The sequence below is a fragment of the Salmo salar genome, chromosome ssa24, assembly GCF_905237065.1.
Source record: "Salmo salar chromosome ssa24, Ssal_v3.1, whole genome shotgun sequence".
In the NCBI taxonomy this organism is placed as follows: domain Eukaryota; kingdom Metazoa; phylum Chordata; class Actinopteri; order Salmoniformes; family Salmonidae; genus Salmo; species Salmo salar.
Window position 1 is genome coordinate 39,389,529 of NC_059465.1, and position 26,607 is coordinate 39,416,135.

General features: G+C 42.1%; 2 protein-coding genes across 2 annotated transcripts in view; both read right to left on the reverse strand.

The window, feature by feature from the left end:
• Nucleotides 1-570: 570 nt before the first annotated feature.
• Nucleotides 571-14,555, reverse strand: ndc80 (NDC80 homolog, kinetochore complex component (S. cerevisiae)). Its single transcript, NM_001173803.1, is given in 17 exon segments — nucleotides 571-736; nucleotides 914-1,016; nucleotides 1,542-1,672; nucleotides 1,982-2,074; nucleotides 2,167-2,256; nucleotides 2,347-2,499; nucleotides 2,626-2,831; nucleotides 3,103-3,247; nucleotides 4,791-4,891; nucleotides 5,006-5,099; nucleotides 5,182-5,271; nucleotides 5,853-5,955; nucleotides 8,328-8,500; nucleotides 8,729-8,855; nucleotides 9,096-9,176; nucleotides 9,280-9,375; nucleotides 14,498-14,555. Coding segments are annotated over 17 exon segments (1,923 nt in total). The 5' UTR covers nucleotides 14,506-14,555; the 3' UTR covers nucleotides 571-607.
• Nucleotides 14,556-14,771: 216 nt separating this feature from the next.
• nipbla (NIPBL cohesin loading factor a) overlaps nucleotides 14,772-26,607 on the reverse strand; it is a 47,473-nt gene continuing 35,637 nt past the window's right edge. Inside the window, 9 exon segments of the mRNA XM_014172664.2 lie at nucleotides 14,772-15,677; nucleotides 17,142-17,327; nucleotides 17,550-17,724; nucleotides 18,047-18,426; nucleotides 19,672-19,818; nucleotides 20,518-20,718; nucleotides 22,871-22,978; nucleotides 25,664-25,854; nucleotides 26,230-26,403. Coding sequence (XP_014028139.2) covers nucleotides 15,324-15,677; nucleotides 17,142-17,327; nucleotides 17,550-17,724; nucleotides 18,047-18,426; nucleotides 19,672-19,818; nucleotides 20,518-20,718; nucleotides 22,871-22,978; nucleotides 25,664-25,854; nucleotides 26,230-26,403 — 1,916 coding nt within the window. The 3' untranslated portion in view covers nucleotides 14,772-15,323.

Below are 26,607 nucleotides of genomic sequence, written 5' to 3' on the forward strand. Positions count from 1 at the left end.
ACAAGGCAGTTAACCCACTGTTCTCTGGTAGGCTGTCATTGTAAATAAGATTTTTTTCTAAACTGACTTGCCAAGTTAAATAAAGGTTAAATTTAAATTAAAAAAATATTTCAGCTAACCAGAAACTGCAGTACTGTAAATCTAGCCTTACACTGCCCTCTAGTGGCTCAGATGAGAAACACCACAAGACAATAAAATACTTTACAAAAAGGGGTTTAACCCCCATTATCTAACCCAGGGGTACTTGAACAAAATAAAACTCCTATTGGAACATGTTTTCTACCAGCACCCAATACAGTCTGCCCATCTGGTCTCACAAGTTCCCAATGCTTTAGAGCAGTGACCAGGGAAACTGCAGAAGATGGCGCGGCCCTTTGGAACTGATGTTATGCTCACTGTGGTCAGTAACGACGTCACTTAGAAGAGAAGTAAAGCTGTATTCATCCCAACAGGCAAAACTGGTTGTCAATGATGTCATTTCAACTAGTTTCTGTTGTCACAATGTCACTAAACCGAGTTTTGCCCGCTGGGATGGTTCCAATGGAATGAATGGAATAACCAAGTAAAGAGTTAGAGCTCATGTCAGCTTTTATAGTAAAGCATGGAACTACATGCTGTTCACTTTAGTGATGAAGCTCTCCATAATGTCCTTCATCTTCTGAATGTCCACCTCGTCCTCTCGGAAGGCTTCTGTGTACACCCTGTCTACTCGCTTGTGTTGATCCTCTAAGAATTTCTGGAAATGATCACAATGTGAAATTCAGGCTCAGAAAGACAGTCATTGTCAAATGAAGTTGTTATTGTAAAAGGGAATATCAAGGCAAGGAATAAAATAAGTATTTAAATAAAGGCGAGATGAGCACGAGGTCAGTGGCTTTGTGAACAACAGGTTAGGGGCAAGATGGAGACTGACCTCTACAATGGACAGGTGGTTGGCAGCCGTGGTTAACACACTGGCAAGGTTGTTAACCACAGTCCGCCGCTCCTCATTGGTTTCTTGCAGGACAAGATGGTACCTGTGGAGTAGAATGACAAATACTGTGGTGGTGGGGGGGGTCTATTTTTAGATATGAACAATGAAAACAAACTTCATGTGGTTGTGAAATAATTGTAAAGCCCTAAACATACCGTACGCAAATAAAGTATCATTGTCCGGGCCAGAAGGGCTCATAGGGCAGGGCAGGAGCATATCTCATGTTTCTGTAGCATGAGGCAGCTTGATGTACAAGTACTCCCCCTGGACAGGACACTAGTCTAACCCTTGTATCTCTGCACATTGTAAATATGGTATTGGAACTGACCCTGTATAGAAACAGTAGCTAACTTACTGTCTCATGTTATTCATGTTTCTATTTCTCCTGTGTTTTTTCCATACTTTACTTTAGTATAATATTTTACTACTGATATGAATTACTTCAATGTCAGGAAAGAAAGGCATTTCACTGTAGTTGTGCACGTGACAATAGAACTTGAAACTAAGCCCTGTAGCCCTCACCATTGTGATTTGGTCCAAAATAATTGTTAGGAGGAGCACTACTCACTGTTGCTGTGCAGCTTTCAGCTGCTCCACAGACTCGTCATAGCCCAGGGTCACCTTCTTCTCCAGCAGCTTGCGGTGGGTCTCCACAGACTCCATCTCAGCAGACCACTTCTGCTCCTCATGGGCAATGTCCTACACACACACACACACACACACACAACACACACACACAGAGAGAGGGATGTCATTTTTTAAATGATAAAAAACACAATTTAACCACAGATGTGGATACAATACATTTAAAATAACTGAGGAGAACAAGAAAAGTTGTTTCCATGATGGTCCTTACAAGACAATGAGCTGTCTAGGAAAACCTTGGATGGACCAATGATTCACATAGACACCACTTCCTGACCAATAAATGACTAGCCTGTAACATCATTTCAGATGGGTTTCTGTATACAATATTCAAACATTTGTAATATTGAAATTATAACCCACCTGCATGTCTTGTTCGAGCTGCTCGTCGAGCCTACGGATTTGCTCTCTCAGTTGTTTCAAGTCATTCGCTTTATCTGAAATATTGGAATTCACCTGAAAGAGAAAGAGACCATGTTAAAAAAAAAGCACCCACAAAATTGGACAAAACCTTTGGACTTCTAAGAAACAGTGAAATGTCTAGGTACCTGTTCTATGGACTCCTCCAGGCTTAGTTTCATGTCTGTCAGTCGACTACACTCCTCGTCCACATCAGTGATCAGTTTCCTCAGTAGTTGCTGTACAGAATAAGCCACAGAATTAGGACCAGATACAACACACACCTGTTGTAATAAAGCGATTGTTCAATGAGAACTAAATCGCCATACTTGAATCTGTGTTCTGCATTGAACCATGGTGGACGGTCCGTATTCTGTGGAGGTCCTGATCTCAAAGTCGTGGCCGCACGCGTTCTCGGCAGACACAGGGATGAGCTTCAGTTTGCGGGCAAGCTTGTGGTACTCGGCCAGCTTCACTTCGGCCTAAATCAGACGGATCAGCATTGGCTCATAGCTAGCCAGTCATTAAAAAAATACTTATTGAACCTTTATTTACCAGACAGATGAGTATAGAATGCAGACGTATCAGGCCAGCATCCTATTCCTTACCGTCTCCTTGGCCTTGGCCAGAGCGATTTCCTCGTTCCACATGTGCTGCTCGGCCTGCTCCAGGCTCTTGCTCAGGCTGTTGATGGTCTGCTGCAGCTCCCTCTTCTCCCAGTTGATCCTCTCAATGTCTGCGGGAGTGAACTTCTGGGTGGACAAGATGTGTTGGAGCCGGGACTCCTCCTGTTTTAGGGTCTCCACTTGCAGTCCTACACAGGACAAAAAAGGTAGTGGGGGGAGTGTTAACATTTCAGGGTTTCCAGGACAGTAACAATTCATTTTAACGAATATTTTAAGGGATTTTCAGATTTCATTTAAACAGATAGGATGAAGTGGGGACAGATAGAGAGATGATGTGTCAAAGGGTAGTAGACCACATATACAGACACTGTAGAAAGAGAAAAGTGTCCTGGAGGCTGCATCAATACCGCAAGACCAGCCAAGCCACGAGAATAGCAATGTTTGGTCATAGTTTTTTACCCGATGCTTCCAGCTCCTCGGCCAATCCAGAGGCTTTGTTCTCCAGGTTGGCTTTGAAAGACTCCAGGTTACTGCGATAACTCTGCAGCTTCTGCAGGTCTGTCTGAAGTTTGACTTTCTCTGTTCTTTTGACCATCAATCGGTCCTGCTCCAAAGTGAATAAAATGGTTACAAATATAGTGAATCAAATGGCTCTGTTCAAACGTAATTTGCACGTTTACAGCTCATCGACTCCTTAAATTAGGTGAGATGTGTACAATATTCAGTCGCAGTACATGGAAAAAGTGCATTCGGAAAGTATTCAGACCACTTGACATTTGCCACATTTGTTACATTCTAAAATAGATTAAATAGTGTTTTTCCCCCCCTCATCAATCTACACACAATACCCCGTAATAACACAACAAACACGTTTTTATCAATTGTAGCAAATTGTTGCTAAATAAAAAAAATGAAATATCACATTTACATAAGTATTCAGACCCTTTTCTCAGTGCTTTGTTGATGCACCTTTGGCAGTGATTAGAGCCTCGAGTCTTCTTGGGCACGACGCTACAAGCTTGGCACACCTCTATTTAAGTAGTCTCCCATTCTTCTCTGCAGATACTCTCAAGCTCTGTCAGGTTTGATGGGGAGCATCACTGCACAGCGATTTTCAGGTCTCTCCAGAGATGTTCAATCGGGTTCAAGTCCGGGCTCTGTCTGGGCCCCTCAAGAATATTCAGAGACTTGTTGCCCGAAGCCACTCCTGCGTTGTCTTGGCTCTGTCCTGTTGGAAGGTGAACCTTTGTCCCAGTCTGAGGTTCTAAGCATGTTTTCAGCAAGGATCTCTCTCTACTTTTCTCCGTTCATCTTTCCCTCGATCCTGACTAGTCTCCCAGTCCCTGCCGCTGAAAAACACCCCACAGCATGATGCTGCCATCACCACGCTTCACCGTAGTGATAGTACCAGGTTTCCTCCAGACATGACGCTTGGCATTCAGGGCAAAGATTTCAAATCTTGGTTTCATCAGACCACAGTCTTGTTTCTCATGGTCGGAGTAATTTAGGTGCCTTTTGGCAAACTCCAAGCGGGCTGCATTGTGTCTTTTACTGAGGAGTGGCTTCCATCTGGCAACGCTACCATAAAGGCCTGATTGGTGGAGTGATGCAGAGATGAGTGTGCTTCTGGAAGGTTCTCCCATCTCCAAAGAGAAACTCTGGACTAAGGCCCTTCTCCCCTGATTGCTCAGTTTGGTCAGGCAGCCAGCTCTAAGAAGAGTCTTTTTTGTCTTCCATTTAAGAATGATGGAGGCCACTGTGTTCTTGAGGACCTTCAATGCTGCAGACATTTTTTGGTACGCTTCTCCAGATCTGTGCCTCGACACAATCCTGTCTCGGAGATCTACGGACAATTCCCTAGACCTCCTGGCTTGATTTTTGCACTGTCAACTGTGGGACCTTATATAGACAGTTGTGTGCCTTTCCAAATCATGTCCAATCAATTGAATTTACCACAACTTGGAGTCCAAGTTAATATATAAAAATGTTCATCTTTGTCATTATGGGGTATTGTGTGTAAGCTGATGAGAAAATATTTTATACATTTGAGAATAAGGCAATAACATAACAAAATGTGGAAAAAGTCAAGGTGTCTGAATATTTTCCGAATGCACTGTATACACAGTCCTTAGATTCAAAAGACTAACCGTTTGGCTTTCTTTCTCCAGTCGCTCAACCTCATCACTCAGCATCCTGTACTTCTCCTCCATGGATGCGAGAAGCCCTTCGTCAACGTTGTAAAGTCTCTCTGTAAATATAAGTTGACGTTTTATGCGCTTGTTGCTGGTTTTTGTATATGTTCATTTGGAAAGAAAAGGCACAACTCACAATTAAAATCAATGCATTTGTCGTCACTGCTTACTTAGTTTAGCAAGATAATCCGCATCCTCTTCATCAAAGGAATCTGCTCCTTGCATGAACTTGTTGTAGGTTTCAGCAGTGTAGTCCAGAAAGAGCTAGAAACGGAGGGGAGCGTGCAGGGTCAAATAGAGGCCTAACATCCTAAATGGTTTTGTTGTGAGTAAGTTGGCTCTGTACCTTGTTGAACGCCACCCCGTCCTCAATCTCAGTGCTTCCGTCAGAGAAATCAGCAAAGAGCAGGTCCTGATCACTCATACAGCAAAAGATCTGCAAAACAACCAGAACAAATTCAAGGAAAATAAATTCAAGGAAACATACAGTATACAGAGACATGATTGCATGGAACTGCCATCTTATATGGCGCAAGTGAACAACAAACCTGGTTTCAAAAATAAAGTAACCGTTCATGGCACAAGGCCTCCGCCCCATCTGACCTACCTTTCTTGTTCATGTATTGACAAGTGTAACTAATAGATGCACGCACAATACATGTTAATGTTTTTAAATGTATGTAAATAAAGTCATCCTTTTAACCCCCCCCCCCCCAAAAGGATAGATGTACTATTGTAAAGTGGTTGTTCCACTGGATATCATAAGCTGAATGCACAAATTTGTAAGTCGCTCTGGATAAGAGCGTCTGCTAAATGACGTAAATGTAAACGTAAATTGTAAAGTATTTTCTTATGTGGAAGCACAGGAAGAGTAGCGGTCGCCATTGGCGTCGTCTAATGGGGACCCTAATCATTTTTTTTAATTATAAACATCTCATTATTCTAACCTTCATTAAGACAGTTAATGTTATTATTGAGTTTAGAGATTAAGTAGTATTCTGCTGTACTAATACCCACCTTCACAGTATCGATGAGCCAGACAACTGCCCCCAAGACCTGTGGCCATGTATGTGGTGCCCCCACAGAGTACATGGAACTTTTGGAGAGAACAAATGGATACCTGCCATCAGAAATATACAGTCAGTATCCTAGAATGAGGAACGGGCTTGTGTACAAAAACCAGATGCAAACAGCAAATGATCACATCTGGGTCCCAAATAGCACCATATTCTCTATATAGGGCACTACCATTGGCCAGGGCCCATAGGGATGCCATTTGAGACACAGTCCATTTTTAACATGTATGGCAGAATGAGCTCATTTTTTTACAAATTTAAATGTAACCTTTATCTAGGCAAGTCAGTTAAGAACTAGAGGTCGACCGATTAATCAGAATGGCCGATTAATTAGGGCCGAATTCAAGTTTTCATAACAATCGGGAATCTGTATTTTTGGACGCCGTTTTTTTTTTATAACTTTATTTAACTAGGCAAGTCAGTTAAGAACAAATTCTTATTTTCAATGACGGCCTAGGAACGGTGGGTTAACTGCCTTGTTCAGGTGCAGAACGACAGATTTTTACCTTGTCAGCTCGGGATTCAATCTTGCAACCTTTCGGTTAACTAGTCCAACGCTCTAACCACCTGCTTTACATTGCACTCCACGAGGAGCCTGCCTGTTACGCGAATGCAGTAAGAAGCCAAGGTAAGTTGCTAGCTAGCATTAAACTTATCTTAGAAAAAACAATCAATCAATCATAATCACTAGTAATCATAATCACTAATCAATGCCTTTCTTAAAATCAATACACAAGTATATATTTTTAAACCTGCATATTTAGTTAATATTGCCTGCTAACATGAATTTCTTTTAACTAGGGAAAATGTGTCACTTCTCTTGCAACAGAGTCAGGGTATATGCAGCAGTTTGGGCCGCCTGGCTTGTTGCGAACTGTGAAGACTATTTCTTCCTAAGAAAGACAGCCGACTTCACCAAACGGGGGATGATTTAACAAAAGCGCATTTGCGAAAAAAAGCACAATTGTTGCACGACTGTACCTAACCATAAACATCAATGCCTTTCTTAAAATCAATACACAGAAGTATATATTTTTAAACCTGCATATTTAGCTAAAAGAAATCCAGGTTAGCAGGCAATATTAACCAGGTGAAATTGTGTCATTTTGCGTTCATTGCACGCAGAGTCAGGGTATATGCAACAGTTTGGGCCGCCTGGCTCGTTGCGAACTAATTTGCCAGAATTTTACGTAATTATGACATAACATTGAAGGTTGTGCAATGGAACAGGAATATTTAGACTTAGGGATGCCACTCGTTAGATAAAATACAGAACGGTTCCGTTTTTCACTGAAAGGAAAAACGTTTGGTTTTCGAGATGATAGTTTCCGGAGTTGACCATATTAATGACCAAAGGCTCGTATTTCTGTGTGTTATTATGTGATAATTAAGTCTATGATTTGATAGAGCAGTCTGACTGAGCGGTGGTAGGCAGCAGCATGCTCGTAAGCATTCATTCAAACAGCACTTTCGTGCATTTTGCCAGCAGCTCTTCGCTGTGCTTCAAGCATTGCGCTGTTTATGACTTCAAGCCTATCAACTCCCATGATTAGGCTGGTGTAAACGATGTGAAATGGCTAGCTAGTTAGCCGGGTGCGCGCTAATAGCATTTCAAACGTCACCCGCTCTAGACTTGGAGTAGTTATTCCCCTTGCTCTGCATGGGTAACGCTGCTTCGAGGGTGGCTGTTGTCGATGTGTTCCTGGTTCGAGCCCAGGTAGGAGCGAGGAGAGGGACGGAAGCCATACTGTTACACTGGCAATACTAAAGTGCCTATAAGAACATCCAATAGCCAAAGGTATATGAAATACAAATCGTATAGAGAGAAATAGTCCTATAATTCCTATAATAACTACAACCTAAAACTTCTTACCTGGGAATATTGAAGACTCATGTTAAAAGGAACCACCCGCTTTCATATGTTCTCATGTTCTGAGCAAGGAACTTAAACGTTAGCTTTCTTACATGGCACATATTGCACTTTTACTTTCTTCTCCAACACTTTGTTTTTGCATTATTTAAACCAAATTGAACATGATTCATTATCTATTTGAGGCTAAATTGATTTTATTGATGTATTATATTAAGTTAAAATAAGTGTTCATTCAGTATTGTTGTAATTGTCATTTTTACAAATAAAACATTTTTTCCCATTTATTTTATATAAATTGGCCAATTAATCGGTATCTGCTTTTTTTGGTCCTCCAATAATCGGTACCGGCGGTGAAAAATCATAATCGGTCGACCTCTATTAAGAACAAATTCTTACTTACAACGACGGCCTACTGGGGAACAGTGGGTTAACTGCCTTGTTCAGGGGCAGAACGACAGATTATTATTTTTTTTACATTGTCAACTCGGGGATTCGATGAAGCAACCTTTCGATTACTGGCCCAACACTCTAACCACTATTTACCCCAAGTCTTTGAGAATCCTGGGGACCTCTTCCTCCACTTTGGAGGTGGGCATCTGGAAGGTTGGGTCCAGGAGGCAGTAGATGAACTCAAAGATCTTTAGGAACTCCTTGGTGGAGGGCGACTGGAGAGACTTGACTGTCATTGAACCCGGAAAGCCCTTCTCTGACAGAAACTAGAGGAGAACGAGGGAAATTATGTGTCTTTGTGAAGGAGTGCTGATCTAGGACTAGACCCCCCCCCAGTTCATATAATCTTATTCATGAGGATGTAAAAGTGACAACTGATCCTAGAGCAGCACTCCTACTCCGAGATACTATATAAATATTCGGGCCGGTCTTGAAAGACTTAAAAGTTCAGTGAGATTCTGTTTTAGAAATCTGTGTATATTAGGAATCCATACCTCACACAACTGTCTGATGCACTGCTGAACATAGGCCTTATCGTGTAAGGGCCGGGGATCCTTCATCTTCTCTGCGCCTCCAAAGGCTCCAAAGGCGCTGTTGCGAGCCATGCCAGCCCCACTGGTCCTGAAAAGAGTTCATCAGATTTTTAGCATTAAGGCCTGCAGTGTGAACATGTCCACAGCTACAATAAAAACGTGTACTGTCAGAGGGACTCGAGGACTGGAGTTGGGAACCACTGAACTTGGCAGTGTGAAATGGCTCCCAATCATATGGATTCACTAACAGGAATAGTCTTTGTCTCGCATGGTGACAGTGATAGAGAACTAGGTGTATAATGGTATTTTCTTCAGTGTCGGGACTTACCGACTACCAAAAAAGCTGGTTCTTCTCTCGGATGTGACAGACTGGGGTTTAGGAATGTTCAACTTTCCGAAGGATTGCTTGCTGTGAACAAATATTGATATGCTCATTGCATTAGCAAATATATATTCCATATTTATGACAGGCAGTTAAAGCAACTTCCATTGACGTTCGTTTGCCAACTTACCTCTGCGGTGTTGCATAAACCATGCTCATTCTGTTGCTTTCAACTCTTTGAGGGAGCTCAGAGAGCCTACTGCTGGATGCTCGGTTCATCCTGGATCTGGTGAAAGAATGAAGAAAAGACTTAGGCAGCTAAATACATGTAGGCTATAGATGGATAGCCAGGCCAGTTAATGTTGAAATAGGATAGCAAATGTTTCCCATACCAGTCAGCTAACTGCAAATGCCTTCATATGAACAACGAAAGATGGGCATACTAGCAGGAAGTGGGGGGGTCACCCACTTACTAGGGAGACATATTCCCGGATTGTGCGAGACAGTCCCGCATTTTGGCCCTTTGTCCTGCAACCAAACATTCATGTCCTATTCATATCAAATCCACGATAATTGAGAATTTCAATAAGCATTTTTCTACAGCTTGCCATGCTTTTCCCCTGTTACCCCTACTAGAAGCAGACCGATTATTGGACAACCAAAAAAGGCGATACCGATTAAACGGCTGATTTTAATTTTATTTATTTATTTGTAATAATGACAATTACAACAATACTGAATGAACACTTATTTTAACTTAATATAATACATCAATAAAATCAATTTAGCCTCAAATAAATAATTAAACATGTTCAATTTGGTTTAAATAATGCAAAAACAAAGTGTTGGAGAAGAAAGTAAAAGTGCAATATGTGCCATGTAAGAAAGCTAACGTTTAAGTTCCTTGCTCAGAACATGGGAACATATGAAAGCTGGTGGTTCCTTTTAACATGAGTCTTCAATATTCCCAGGTAAGAAGTTTTAGGTTGTAGTTATTATAGGAATTATAGGACTATTTCTCTCTATACGATTTGTATTTCATATACCTTTCACTATTGGATGTTCTTATAGTGTCACGCCCTGACCTGAGAGACGGGTATTTCTCTATTTTGTTAGGTCAGGGTGTGCATTCTATGTTTTGTATTTCTTTGTTTTGAGCCGAGTATGGTTCCTAATCAGAGGCAGCAGCTGTCTATCGTTGTCTCTGATTAGGAATCATACTTAGGCAGCCTTTTGCCACCTGTGTTTGTGGGTAGTTGTCTTCTGTTTAGTTTTCTGTACCTGACAGAACTGCGCGCTTTCTCGTTATTTTATTCCCTTTAGTGTTCTGAGTTAAAATAAACATTCATCATGAGCAATCAACACGCTGCGCTTTGGTCCCCTCTCTAGGACAGCCGTTATATATAGGCACTTTAGTATTGCCAGTGTAACAGTATAGCTTCCGTCCCTCTCCTCGCTCCTACCTGGGCTCGAACCAGGAACACATCGACAACAGCCACCCTCACCCATGTAGACCAAGGGGAATAACTACTCCAAGTCTCAGAGCGAGTGACGTTTGAAATGCTATTAGCGCGCAGCCGCTAACTAGCTAGCCATTTCACATCGGTTACACCAGCCTAATCTTGGGAGTTGATAGGCTTGAAGTCATAAACAGCGCAATGCTTGAAGAATTGCGAAGAGCTGCCTGCAAAACGCACGAAAGTGCTGTTTGAATGAATGCTTACGAGCGTGCTGCTGCCTACCATCGCTCAGTCAGACTGCTCTATCAAATATCAAATCATAGACTTAATTAGAACATAATAACACACAGAAATACGAGCCTTTGGTCATTAATATGGTCAAATCCGGAAACTATCATTTCGAAAACGAAACGTTTATTATTTCAGTGAAATACGGAACCGTTCCGTATTTTATCTAATGGGGTGCATTCCTAAGTCTAAATATTCCTGTTACATTGCACAACCTTCAATGTTATGTCATAATTATGTACAATTCTGGCAAATTAATTACGGCCTTTGTTAGGAATAAATGGACTTCACACAGTCCGCAATGAGCCAGGCGGCCCAAACTGTTGTATATATCCTGACTGCTTGCATGGAACGCTAGAGAAGTGACACAAATTCATGTTAGCTGGCAATATTAACTAAATATGTAGGTTTAAAAATATATACTTGTGTATTGATTTTAAAGAAAGGCATTGATGTTTATGGTTAGGTACATTGGTGCAACGACAGTGCTTTTTTCGCAAATGCGAAGTAGGGTGTGATTCGATGAGAAATGAACAGGCACCGCATCAATTATATGCAACGCAGGACACGTTAGATAAACTAGTAATATCATCAACCATGTGTAGTTAACGAGTGATTATGTTAAGATTGATCGTATTTTTATAAGAAGTTTAATGCTAGCTAGCAACTTACCTTGGCTTCTTGCTGCCCTCGCGTAACAGGTAGTCAGCCTGCCATGCAGGCTCCTCGTGGAGTGCAATGTAAGGCAGGTGGTTAGAGCGTTGGACTAGTAACCGGTAGGTTGCAAAAACGAATCCCCAAATCCCCCCTGAACAAGGCAGTTAACCCCCGTTCCTAGGCCGTCATTGAAAATAAGAATGTGTTCTTAATCTGACTTGCCTAGTTAGGTAAAAAAAAAAAAACATTTAACCGGCGGCCAAAAATACCGATTACCGATTGTTATGAAAACTTGAAATTGGCCCTAATTAATCGGTCGACCTCTAACCCCTACCCCGGTCAACAGCCCTGCACCCCTCACAGCAACTTGCCCAAGCCTCCCCCATTTCTCCTTCACCCATATCCAGATAGCTGATGTTCTGAAAGAGCTGCAAAATCTGGACCCCTACAAAACAGCCAGGCTAGACAATCTGGACCCTCTCTTTCTAAAATTATCCCCCGAAATTGTTGCAAACTCTATTACTAGCCTGTTCAACCTCTCTTTCATATTGTCTGAGATCTCCAAAGAATGGAAAACTCTTCAAAGGGGGAGACACTCTAGACCCAAACTGCTACAGACCTATATCTATCCTACCCTGCATTTCTAAGGTCATCGAAAGCCAAGTTAAACAGATCAACGACCATTTCCAATCCCACCGTACCTTCTCCGCTATGCAATCTGGTTTCCAAGCTGGTCATGGGTGCACCTCAGCCATGCTTAAGGTCATAAACGATATATCTGCCATTGATAAGAGACAATACTGAGCAGCTGTATTCATCGACCTTGCCAAGGCTTTCGACTCCGTCAATCACCACATTCTTATCGGCAGACTCAACAGCCTTGGTTTCTCAAATGACTGCCTCGCCTGGTTCACCAACTACTTCTCAGACAGAGTTCTGTGCGTCAAATCGGAGGGCCTGTTGTCCAGACCTCTGGCAATCTCCAAATCTCGGGCTGACTCTTTTCTCTGTATACATCAATGATGTCGCTCTTGCTGCTGGTGATTCTCTGATCCACCTCTACGCAGACGACACCATTCTGTATACTTCTGGCCCTCCTATAGACACTGTCTTAACTAACCTCCAGATGAGCTTCAATGCCATACAACTCTCCTTCCGTGGCCTCCAACTGCTCTTAAATGCAAGTAAAACTAAATGCATGCTCTTCAACCGATTGCTGCCCAAACCTGCCCGCCCGTCCAGCATCACTACTCTGGACGGTTCTGACTTAGAATATGTGGACAACTACAAATACCTAGGTGTCTGGTTAGACTGTAAACTCTCCTTCCAGACTCACATTAAACATCTCCAATCCAAAATTAAATCTGGAATCGGCTTCCTATTTCGCAACAAAGCATCCTTCACTCATGCTGCCAGACATACCCTCGTAAAACTGACTATCCTACCGATCCTTGACTTCGGCGATGTCATTTACAAAATAGCCTCCAACACTCTACTCAGCAAATTGGATGCAGTCTACCACAGTGCCATCCGTTTTGTCAGCAAAGCCCCATATACTACCCACCACTGCGACCTGTATGCTCTCATTGGCTGGCCCTCGCTTCATATTCGTCGCCAAACCCACTGGCTCCAGGTCATCTATAAGTCTCTGCTTGGTAAAGCCCCGCCTTATCTCAGCTCACTGGTCACCATAGAGGCACCCACCAGTAGCACGCACTCCAGCAGGTATATTTCACTGGTCACCCCCAAAGCCAATTCCTCCTTTGACCTCCTTTCCTTCCAGTTCTCTGCTGCCAATGACTGGAACGTATTGCAAAAAAAATTAAAATCACTGATGCTGGAGACTCCTATCTCCCTCACTAACTAACTTTAAGCACCAGCTGTCAGAAAAGCTCACAGATCACTGCACCTGTACATAGCTCATCCCCATACTGTTATTTATTTTGCTCCTTTGCACCCCAGTATTTCTACTTGCACACTCATCTTCTGCACATCTATCACTCCAGTGTTTAATTGCTATATTGTAATTATTTCACCACTATGGCCTATTTATTGCCGTACCTCCCTTATCCTACCTCATTTGCACACACTGTATATAGACTTTTTCTATTGTATTACTGACTGTATGTTTGTTTATTTGATGTGTAACTCTGTTGTTTGTGTCGCACTGCTTTGCTTTATCTTAGCCAGGTCGCAGTTGTAAATGAGAACTTGTTCTCCACTAACCTACCTGGTTAAATAAAGGTTACATATTAACTGTAACTATGTTAAATCTTTGCAAGTTGCGATAATATTTTTGTTCTGTATAGTTTAACACTATCTGCTCAAGAAACAGTAATTCAAGAAAATACAAATTCTCATGAAACATATCAAATGACGAGCATGCAGACGCAGTTTGGACATTCCGCTGCTAAAACGTGAATAATCAACATTCACGCTTGACAGTGATGCCATGGCCTATTTTTTTTATTTAATTATTAGATAACTTATGCCTAACAATATCCGTGTTTAAGACAACTTGGTGTATTACATAGTTATTTATTATTGCATTGTTGGGGTTAGAGTTACAATAAAAGCATTTCACTGTACTTGTGCATGTGACATTAAAACTTGAAACTACACTGTCCCGCAAAATCCTCTTGTTGTCTCGCATTTGGGTATTTTTGATGTGGTCACGCTACCTCTAACGTTCTCAAAAACTTAAAACAACATCAGTCGACATTCGTGGGGCAAATGTACACCATCATGACACTTCCACATGCAAAAACTGAATTTATTTCCTGTGATATAACGTTAGCTAGCTATATTGTTCAACGAATGACATTCCACTGGGGAAATATACAATTAACGTAGTAAGACTTGTAAAGCATAAGCTAATTTAACAAACTAGCTAACGTTAGCCAGCTAACCTGTTAGAATTCGCCTGAGGCATTACAAATAATTATTGCTAGCTATAAATTAGATGCAACAACCTATTGAGACGTCTTTCAAATAAATACGTACCTTTCCATTTTCTATAAATGTAAAATAATCCGTTTAAAAAATGTTGCTTCTACGTAGGTAGCCAACCAGTCAAAAAAATCCGCCAAAAACTTTAAGCACAACGGACGCTAGTGACGACATGAGTTTCGACGGAACGCGCAATGGTTCAGATGAGACGTGCGTTCAAGATCAAAGCGATTTGCTACGTTTTAAAGGTTCCAAGCGGCACACAATAATGAGCATACGTTTCGTTTTCAAACAATTAAATAAGTATTTAACACTTTAACAAGACAAGTGACAAAGAGAAGTAGAAAATTTATTGCAGTATTTGTTCCACCATAAGGACTAGGATCCCATTGTTCTCTTACAACTAGGGTGACCTTATACAACAAAATCTACCTTTACAAAATATCATCCTGCAAGTAGCCCACAGATACTGCATGCGTGGCTTGAAATAGAATAAATTATACCCAGAAGACTGCCATTTAACAGCATGGACAATTAAAAGTAAACAAAAATCAGATCTCAGAGAATATCTAAGCTAAAGAAAGCCACCGGGTACTAGTTTAAATTCAAAAAAACACTTTAATAAGACCATCAAAAGGACTAATTTCCAACATTCACATAAGATTTTATTCTATTTTTTTTTCTTTACAGATGTTTTTTTTCCGAGATATAAACATTTGTAGTTTTCTGTGTTAAACCTATAATACAGTGGGAGTAGAAATGAAACAACTATGTTCTGCTGCACAACAGCGAAGGAGCCTCCAACAATGTTTTAGTAACATTTCCCTCTGGTTTGGCGGTGGGTGGATGTGATCGTAGAAATTGGTCAATGCAGGGTTCATTAACTGGAAGTCCCCTCCTTGGCAGCGTACAGTGACCGTAAAGTCTGCGCCACTTTGTTACTCAGTTTGTGGTTACTGGTCAAGGCGATTTTTTTGTAAATTATGTCAGACTCCTTAATAGTGTCCACCCAAGGCACCGTTTTGCGTCCGTCCCGTTTCTTGGCGTCGGCCCAGGGGCCAGAGTAGGAGCCGGACATCCAGTGCACGCTGTAGCCTGTGCTGATCTTCTGGATGACCCGGGCGAGCTGCGGACGGTCCTTGTGCTTGGGGCAATGGATGGCGATGACGTCCATAGAGTCCACGCTCTCGTTGAGGTTCCCGGGGTCCCCTGAACGTCTCGCCCGCCGAGAGGACTGAGGAAAGAGAATATAGGCGGTTACATTCGAGCTCTATCCTGGGTACATACAGGAGTTTATGGGTTGGGTTGCAGAGCTATAAATATTCATCTAGGGATTAAAGATACCAAATGACAAGATTAGGCTACTAAACAGTATGCTTTAGTGCATCTTGGATGCTTTACAGTGCCTTCAGAAAGTATTCACACCCCTTGACTTTTTGCACATTTTGTTGTTACAAAGTGAGATTAAAATGAGTTTAACTGTCTTTTGTCAACGATATATACCAAAAACTCTTAAAGTAGAAGGAAAATTCTAACTTTTGTAAAACATTCAGAAAAATAACACTAATATATCTTGAATAGATAAGTATTGAACCCAGAGTCAATACATGTTAGAATCATCTTTGGCAGCGATTACAGCTGTGAGTATTTTTGGGTAAGTCTCTAAGAGCTTTCCACACCTGGATTGTGCAACATTTTCCCATTATTCTTTTCAGAGTTCTTCAACCTCTCAAATTGGTTGTCGATCATTGCTAGACAACCATTTTCAGGTCTTGCCAAAGATTTTGAAGCATATTTAAGTAAAAATTGTAACTCGGCCACTCAGGAACATTCACCGTCTTCTTGGTAAGCAACTCCGGTGTATATTTGGCCTTGTGTTTTAGGTTATTGTCCTGCTGAAAGGTGAATTAATCTCCCAGTGTCTGGTGCAAAGTAGACAACCAGGTTTTCCTCTAGGATTTTGCCTGTGCTAGTAGCTCCATTCAGTTAATTTATCCTGAAAAACTCCCCATGGCCTTAACAATTACAAGCATAACCATAACATGATGCAGCCACCACCATCCTTGAAAATATGGAGAGTGGTCCTCAGTAATGTGTTGTATTGGATTTGCCCCAAACATAACACTTTGTATTCAGCACAAAGTTAATTCCTTTGCAGTATTACTTTAGTTCCTTGGTGCAAACAGGATGAAAAATGTGTTATTGTGTACAGGCTTTTTTCTTTTCACTAAAATTAGGTTTGTATTGTGGAGTAACTACAATGTTGTTGATCCACTCTCAGTTTTGTCCTGTCGCAGCCATTTAAACTCTGTTTTAAACTCATGGTGAAACACCTGAGCGGTTTCTTTCCACTCCGGCAACCGAGTTTGGAAGGACGCCTGTATCTTTGTAGTGGATTAATAACTTCACTATGCTCAAAAGGTGTATTATTTAGGCTTACCTTAACAAAGGGGTTGAATACTTATCGACTAAAAGACATTTCAGCTTTTGTAAACATTTCTAAAAATGTATCACTTTGACATTATGGGGTATTGTGTGAAGGCCAGTGACAAAAATAAAATCTCAATTGAATCCATTTTAAATTCAAGCAGTAACAACAAAATGTGGAATAAGTCAAGTGGTGTGAATTCTTTCTGAAGGCACTGTATGTATTTAGTGGTAAAGGCTGGTAAAGGAAAAGCTTGGCTGTGGGTCTCACCCCAGGGTTTCTCTCATCTTCGTCACTCTCGTCATCCTCATCGTACTCTACTGGTGCAAGATGCCCGTGGCCGGCCCCTCCAAGCAGTGCGTTTATGGCTTTGTTCCGGATGTTGGCGCTGGCCTGTGCTGCCTCGCCCTCCTCGTCCTCCTCATCTGGGTCCAAGTGTTCCATCAGGGTTTTGAACTAGTGGGACAAGAGAGGAAGAGGATTATCAGGTCATTCCATGTGCTCCTTTCTTTGTAACATCCATCCACATTCTCTTCCCATTCAGAAATTCATGCTACAAAAGTAGTGAAGACTTGAAAATGTTGAAAAGGGACCTGAAAATGACTAGCTAGAAAGTAGAGGCAGTAGAACTCTGTCCGTGTTTGGGACATGCAGGTGGTGCCAAAGCCTAACACTCACATCCAGGTACTGCTTGACTATCCTCGTCTTGATATCGTGAGTGAACACCACGTTGGCCCAGTTGTTGGACAGGAAGTCGATGGTCTGTCGGGGCTTGAAGTGGACGTTGGTCTTCCTGTTCACCGCCTTGTCGTACACTTTGGCCGACTCAGTCGGTGAGTACTTCTGGATTTTGCTACAGACAAGGAGAAAGTGAGTGAGTTGTCCATTGTGCATTAATTATCTGAAGTCTATAGCCACATCAAAATCAATCAAATTAGTGATCAAACGGAGTTCAAAAGGGGTTTGTCATAGCCAGTTGACAATCAATTCATTTTTTATGAGATTTTACACTCAAAGATTGAGCATTTGAACACTCAGAATCGTTTGCTTTAGCCTAACAGGAGTATTTGAAAGGATGTAGAATAGTATTTGAACTCACGTCTACCTATAAACCTTAGTAGGGATGTCATGTGTGAGGCACCTGTAATTGGTATTATATGTTACGTTATATTCACCTGTCTGAGAAGCTGTAAAGGTTCTTGAGGTGTTGTTTGAGCACGAGGAGCAGCAGGATGCCCTGCGAGGCGTTGGCAAAGTCCAGGAGCGGCGTGGAGTTCTCAGGCAGTCGCCGCATCACCCGGTCCACATCTTCCACGTCCAGGTCTTCCAGGTCTAAATCCGACTCAGAGCTGGGTTCCTCCACAGCCACAGGCCTCTTGGACTTCTTAGGCCGCCGCACCACCTCATCATCATCATCAGGGTTTGAGTTGTCATCACTCCTCGAGGAGTCACAGATCTCCTCCTTGTCCTCGTCCTCCTCCCCGCCAGAGCCGTTCTTTGACTGGTGCTCCTTTTTAACTTTGGGCTCGCGGCGCCGCGGCTCCTTCAACAGAGACTGGGGAGAGAATGAGAGCACGGAATCTGTCAGCAAATTGTCTATTTGTGTGAATTCTAAAATGGGTACTGTGTGTGTGTGTCTTCACAAGTATATTTGATCATGTTAAGATAGGCTGGATACGTTACATTAACAATGCTTTTTCTGATAAAAACGAGTTGCATCCGCCGTGGAGCCCAGTTTCATAATATTACCATATGTCCTAGCTGCCTGCCGTAGTTTTGAAGTAATCACGAAAAAACAGGCCTTATTTCAGGGCATTTGTCACCCTGCCAGCTCCTATTAGTTCTATTGAGCAGTGTGACACCAACTTGCCTTCCAAACATTCTATTCCCAGCTTATTGTTCTACGTCACAATGCCTGCTTTGCTATTGTTGGCAATGAGAACTGCCCACTTTGTAATTAAAATGTAAACAAAAGAGGGTAATGGTTGTCCCATTGTTTCCTATAGGGAAATATAGGCATGTCTGTATTTCGCCAAATATCTCGCAATGTGTATACGTGTATAGATATTTTTTTTACATTTGATAGCATTTTAATCATGAGAATCTCCTCTTTCTAATTATGTAAGGCTGGGAAGTGTATTCCGTTGTCATCAAACGCTAGCCCTGAAATACCTTTTGCCCTTGGAAAGCTGAGCTCCTCCCATTGTTTTCGTATGGAGAGGCATGCTGGTATATTTCGCCAAATATCTCACAATGTGTATATTTAGATTTTTTCAAGTCGGACACCATTTTAATAATGATAATGTCCTCTTTCTAATTATGTAAGGCTGGGCGGTGTATTCCGTTGTCATCAAACGCTAGACCAGAAATAGTCAGAAGTTGCAATTTTTTTCCCTACTTCCTCGTTATGCAGACATAAGCTCACATGGCATCATCGAGGTGCGGAAGTTTACTTTCAACACAAGTTATTTTTCAGTTTCCTCCTAAGAACAGATTTTAGTGGTAAAATAAAATTATATTTTTTTGGTGCCATTTAGGAGAAATGGAATTTTAAGCATCACTCCAGTCAAAACATGCTCTGTGAACATTCCATTCCATTGCTATGGGCCCACGCTAGTGTTCCAGCTTAGCCAACTTTCTTTCGCCATTTTCAGCCTTGGGTGAATTTTGACTCGTTCTATTGTCCAACTTTCTTTCGCCATTTTCAGCCTTGGGTGAATTTTGACTCGTTCTATTGTCCAGCCTAGTTAAGAGTGCAAATGGGTTTGTGTGTGTGTGTGTGCGCCTGCGCGCGCCTGACCTCTTTGAAGGTCTGCAGCAGGTTGCTGCCGGACACAGACAGTGTGATGTCTATGTGGTGCATAATGAAGAGGGGTTCCTCCTGGCTCTGGTAGGGGAAACAGGCCAGGTTGTCAGCTATGAACAGCAGCATGTTCACGTCAGTCTTCTGTAGAGGCACAAGAGACACAAACCATCAGTCAAACGCGCACATTCATACACATGCGCATACCGGACAACACACATACCAACACACACTTTCACACACATATGCTGCCGCTACTCTTTTATTTAATCCTACTCTTATCTATCCTGATGCCTAGTCACTTTACCCTGTCTTCATGTATATATCTACCTCATTATTATTATCTATCCTGATGCCTAGTCACTTTACCCTGTCTTCATTTACATATCTACCTCAAATAGCCTGTATGAAGCTCCACATTGATCTGGTATTCCCTGTATATAGCTCCACATTGATCTGGTACTCCCTGTATATAGCTCCACATTGATCTGGTACTCACTGTATATAGCTCCACATTGATCTGGTACTCCCTGTATATAACTCCATTCTTGTGTATTTTATTCTTTGTGTTGCTATTTTAATTCAAATCTAACTCTGCATCGTTGGTTAAGGGCTTGTAAGCAAGCATTTCTCGGTAATGTCTACACCCGTTGTATTCTGCACGTGACAAATAACATGACTTAAAACAATAGTAATTTTCCTTAACCTTTATTTTCACAGGAAGCCTATCAAAAAGGGAGACCTGGCCAAGAGGCCAACGCCGTAAGAAAATATCAACATAAATCTAACTAGCAAGCAAATAGTGGATTGATAAAGAGGTGGGGTTGGGATGAAGAGACTCACGGAGCTGTCATCAAACAGGTTGAGCAGGGAGATGAGGAAGGCTCGCCGATGCTGCCGGTTCCCTCGGACCATGGAGAAGAGGTGGGCGCAGAGGGCCGAGGTGGTCTCGTCGTGCCGGAAGCCTCGGATGATGCTCTTGCGGGACGCCATGATGGCCTGCTGCACCTGGTAGGACATCTTCATCCCAGCCACTGCCTTCATCTGTAGAGGGGAGACACATCGTCAGCTAAAGCTGATAACACTAGGCCCAAACGGCACCCTATCCCCTATATAGTAGAGGTCGACCGATTAATCGGAATGGCCGATTAATTAGGGCCGATTTCAAGTTTTCATAACAATCGGTAATCGGTATTTTGGGCCACCGATTTGCCGATATTTTTTTTTGTTACACACCTTTATTTAACTAGGCAAGTCAGATTAAGAACACATTCTTATTTTCAATGACGGCCTAGGAACGGTGGTTAACTGCCTTGTTCATGGGGGATTCGTTTTTGCAACCTTCCGGTTACTAGTCCAATGCTCTAACCACCTGCCTTACATTGCACTCCACGAGGAGCCTGCATGGCAGGCTGACTACCTGTTACACGAGGGCAGCAAGAAGCAAAGGTAAGTTGCTAGCTAGCATTAAACTTATCTTATAAAAAACTATCAATCTTAACATAATCACTAGTTAACTACACATGGTTGATGATATTACTAGTTTATCTAACATGTCCTGCGTTGCATATAATCGATGCGGTACCTGTTAATTTCTCATCGAATCACACCCTACTTCGCATTTGCGAAAAAAGCACTGTCGTTGCACCAATGTACCTAACCATAAACATCAATGCCTTTCTTTAAAATCAATACACAAGTATATATAAACCTGCATATTTAGTTAATATTGCCTGCTAACATGAATTTGTGTCACTTCTCTTGCAAGCAGTCAGGATATATACAGCAGTTTGGGCCGCCTGGCTCATTGCGAACTGTGTGAAGTCCATTTATTCCTAACAAAGGCCGTAATTTGCCAGAATTGTACATAATTATGACATAACATTGAAGGTTGTGCAATGTAACAGGAATATTTAGACTTAGGGATGCCACCCGTTAGATAAAAAACGGAACGGTTCCGTATTTCACCGAAATAAACATTTCGTTTTCGAAATGATAGTTTCCGGATTCGACCATATTAATGACCAAAGGCTCGTATTTCTGTGTGTTATTATGTTATAATTAAGTCTATGATTTGATATTTGATAGAGCAGTCTGACTGAGCGATGGTCGGCAGCAGCAGGCTCATAATCATTCATTCAAACAGCACCTTCGTGCATTTTGCCAGCAGCTCTTTGCAATTCTTCAAGCATTGCGCTGTTTATGACTTCAAGCCTATCAACCCCCGAGATTAGGCTGGTGTAACCGAAGTGAAATGGCTAGCTAGTTAGCGGGTGTGCGCTAATAGCGTTTCAAACGTCACTCGCTCTGAGACTTGGAGTAGTTATTCCCCTTGCTCTGCATGGGTAACGCTGCTTCGAGGGTGGCTGTTGTCGATGTGTTCCTGGTTCGAGCCCAGGTAGGAGCGAGGAGAGGGACGGAAGCCATACTGTTACACTGGCAATACTAAAGTGCCTATAAGAACATCCAATAGTCAAAGGTATATGAAATACAAATCGTATAGAGAGAAATAGTCCTATAATTCCTATAATAACTACAACCTAAAACTTCTTACCTGGGAATATTGAAGACTCATGTTAAAAGGAACCACCAGCTTTCATATGTTCTCATGTTCTGAGCAAGGAACTTAAACGTTAGCTTTCTTACATGGCACATATTGCACTTTTACTTTCTCCTCCAACACTTTGTTTTTGCATTATTTAAACCAAATTGAACATGTTTCATTATTTATTTGAGGCTAAATTGATTTTATTGATGTATTATATTAAGTTAAAATAAGTGTTCATTCAGTATTGTTGTAATTGTCATTATTACAAAAAATATTTAATAACAATAAGAAAATAATAATTACAAAAAATATTATAATAATAATAATAATTATAATAATAATATTTTAAATAAATAAAAAAAACGGCCGATTCGTCTGCTTTTTTTTGGTCCTCCAATAATCGGTATCGGTATTGAAAAATCGTAATCGGGCAACCTCTACTATATAGTGCACAACTTTAAACCAAGGACAATAGAGCTCTTGGTCAAAAGTCGTGCACTATATAGGCAGCCATTTATGACGCATTCTTTGGTCACCCGGTGAGGGGTTCAAGACGCGGGTTTAACCACCTTTGAACTGCATGGGAGGAGTTCGAGGATAAAATGGTTAAACGTTTGAGGTGTGCTACCATTTCGATTATGGACTCACGTGAATGAATCCGGTGTACTTCTTGTCGATCTCCACCAACTGCTGGTCCGCTTTGTTTCTCATACTGGGCTCGGGGTCCGTTCCCATGGCGATGAGGTATGGTACACACTGGAGAAAAGACACTGGTCTGAGGGGAAAACATCCTAACAGGGGTCTGAGGGAAAAACATCCTAACACAGAGGGTCCTCTTTTTACATTAGAAAAAACTTTTTTTATTGTGATAGCCTATAGTAAATAAAACACCAGCTTGATTTTGTTTAATTTGAGGGACCTTGGAGCATGTTCATTTGAACCTAATTCCTGAAATTCTATGTAGTTTAACCAGAATTATGACATTTTTTAGGTAGGCTATTTGACGATAATAGATAAGGAAAATAAAGACCCGATTTCCCCAAATATTACATAGCTAACAAATGTTTTATGATGATAATTTATATGAACCCTCAATTTAATTATACATAATATTTTACAGAAAGTGATTCAATCAATTGATAGCGAGTCACACATTGCATAAAATTACTTCCCAAGCAATGTCCAATTTCTTTGATTCCTCGACTTTAGGTCATAACTCAGCTTCTGAATGTCAGAGAGAAACCAAATATACTGCTCAAAAAAATAAAGGGAACACTTAAACAACACATCCTAGATCTGAATGAAAGAAATAATCTTATTAAATACTTTTTGCTTTACATAGTTGAATGTGCTGACAACAAAATCACATAAAAAGAATCAATGGAAATCCAATTTATCAACCCATGGAGGTCTGGATTTTGAGTCACACGCAAAATTAAAGTGGAAAACCACACTACAGGCTGATCCAACTTTGATGTAATGTCCTTAAAACAAGTCAAAATGAGGCTCAGTAGTGTGCGTGGCCTCCACGTGCCTGCATGACCTCCCTACAACGCCTGGGCATGCTCCTGATGAGGTGGCGGATGGTCTCCTGAGGGATCTCCTCCCAGACCTGGACTAAAGCATCCGCCAACTCCTGGACAGTCTGTGGTGCAACGTGGCGTTGGTGGATGGAGCGAGACATGATGTCCCAGATGTGCTCAATTGGATTCAGGTCTGGGGAACGGGCGGGCCAGTCCATAGCATCAATGCCTTCCTCTTGCAGGAACTGCTGACACACTCCAGCCACATGAGGTCTAGCATTGTCTTGCATTAGGAGGAACCCAGGGCCAACCGCACCACCATATGGTCTCTGTCACGTGCTCAGTGTGAACCTGCTTTCATCTGTGAAGAGCACAGGGCGCCAGTGGCGAATTTGCCAATCTTGGTGTTCTCTGGCAAATGCCAAACGTCCTGCACGGTGTTGGGCTGTAAGCACAATCCTCACCTGTGGACGTCGGGCCCTCATACCACCTTCATGGAGTCTGTTTATGACCGTTTGAGCAGACACATGCACATTTGTGGCCTGCTGGAGGTCATTTTGCAGGGCTCTGGCAGTGCTTCTCCTGCTCCTCCTTGCACAAAGGCGGAGGTAGCGGTCCTGCTGCTGGGTTGTTGCCCTCCTACGGCCTCCTCCACGTCTCCTGATGTATTGGCCTGTCTCCTGGTAGCGCCTCCATGCTCTGGACACTAAACTGACAGACACAGCAAACCTACTTGCCACAGCTCGCATTGATGTGCCATCCTGGATGAGCTGTACTACCTGAGGCACTTGTGTGGGTTGTAGACTCCGTCTCATGCTACCACTAGAGTGAAAGCACCGCCAGCATTCAAAAGTGACCAAAACATCAGCCAGGAAGCATAAGAACTGAGAAGTGGTCTGTGGTCACCACCTGCCGAACCACTCCTTTATTGGGGGTGTCTTGCTAATTGCCTATAATTTCCACCTGTTGTCTATTCCATTTGCACAACAGCATGTGAAATTTATTGTCAATCAGTGTTGCTTCCTAAGTGGACAGTTTGATTTCACAGAAGTGTGATTGACTTGGAATTACATTGTGTTGTTTAAGTGTTCCCTTTATTTTTTTTGAGCAGTGTATATTCCCATGTGTATCAGAGTCGCGTCTTCCTCTGTCATTTTACAGCTTTTTTTTTGCCTAAAGCATTGCTGACTTATGCGTAGTTTTAGATTGGTATAAACAATTGCGAATTGTATAAAACATTTTTCAAAAACCTCCTAGCACAGGGGTATTCAACCGTGTGTCTGCGGATCCCTAGGTACTGCAAGGGGTCCGAGAAAAATATATACAAAAACTTACTTTAAAAAAAGTTTTTTTTTAGGAATATCACTTTCAACAGAATAAACAAAGTTTGAATTACATATCTACTGTAGAAAATAGGATATATTTTTTCTAAATGTCAACTTCAACTAATATTGAGCAGATTACACTGAAAAAGCACCCGTGAATAGGCTACCTGTGCCGCTGGCTATTGGTTAAGCTTTCTTGACATGGACATACAGTATGGCTAACCTTTGTTTAACAAGCTAAACAGCTGCTCTTAGCAGTTGCTTTTGGAGTTACCTTACTGGCTAATAATAATACACCTCCTCTTCCAATTATCTACCAAATCTTTTCATTTTAAAAATGTTGATCGCTTCTCCTTGCCATCATCAAAAAGTTTTGCTAGCGTATGATGGAGTCCCTGGGACGCCAGTTTGCCTGGGAGGGGGTCCCTGGGCAAGAAAAGGTTTTAGACCCCCTGTGCTAACACACACACTGGTACGAGGAAAACATCCTATGGAATGGGCACTTCATTCCACTATTCTCCCAGTAAAGAGTGTCACAGACAGGGTTGTAGACTGCCAAAAGGCCTCATTTTTTTCAAACAAGCATTGTTTACCTGTACAGGGTGGATGAGGCCCTGGTTGAGGGTGAGTGCGATGACGTTGAGGGCAAAGTGGCGCACGCTGGACTGGGTGTGGAAGAAGGCTTCCAGCACCTGCTTGAGGTACAGCTGCATGATGGAACTGCTCATGCCCGACGAGATGTCCCCCATCTCCTTCAGGTCCTCCTGCTTGGACAGCTTCTTCCCTGCATGACGAGACAGACAGAGTCACCAACGGCTGGAGACAGAGCAGCACACATGATAAAGAGAAGACTGCTACCAAACCGTTAATGCTCTGTTTGACACGTATGGCATAGAATTGGGAATATTCGTTTGTCACGTTAAAAGGGGAAATCTGAAAAAACCTTTTGATCTCATGTATGGTTGAGTCCTTGCTTCCATAGCTCCGCCTATGAATTTGAGTGGTTATATTTATCCAGCCCCACCCCTAAACTGTTCTCCAAAACAGTGGCGGGGTGTCTGTTGTTGTTTGAACAGATAAAGCTATGCAAAAGCTGTGAGGCTGTAAGAGGGTGTGCGAGTGGGTTGGTTTGGCTTCGGAGCAGGCGGTGGTTACTCACAGTGCTGGTCCGCCTCCTGCATGCGCGAGTCCTCCTCCTGCAGATAGGTCTGCAGGTTCTTCAACACCTGGATCTTCAAGTTGACCGAGGTGCTCCTGTCGGCCAGGATGCCGTTGTACAGGGTCTTCACCTCCGGGGAAAACATCTGGCTAGGGTGCATGATCACCAGGAAGCCTGTGATGGAGCACAGGATGGAAGACCACAGGTGTATTCATTAGTTCACACCATAGCAAAACATTTTGCAACAAAAAAGAAAAACAAGCAGTTCTTATTGAACAACTTCAGGTAGGTCCATCCCCATTTCATGCCGTTTGCTTTCTAATGAATATACTCCTGGAATTCATAGCGACCCAGAACAAAACCGCTAACACGAGCTAC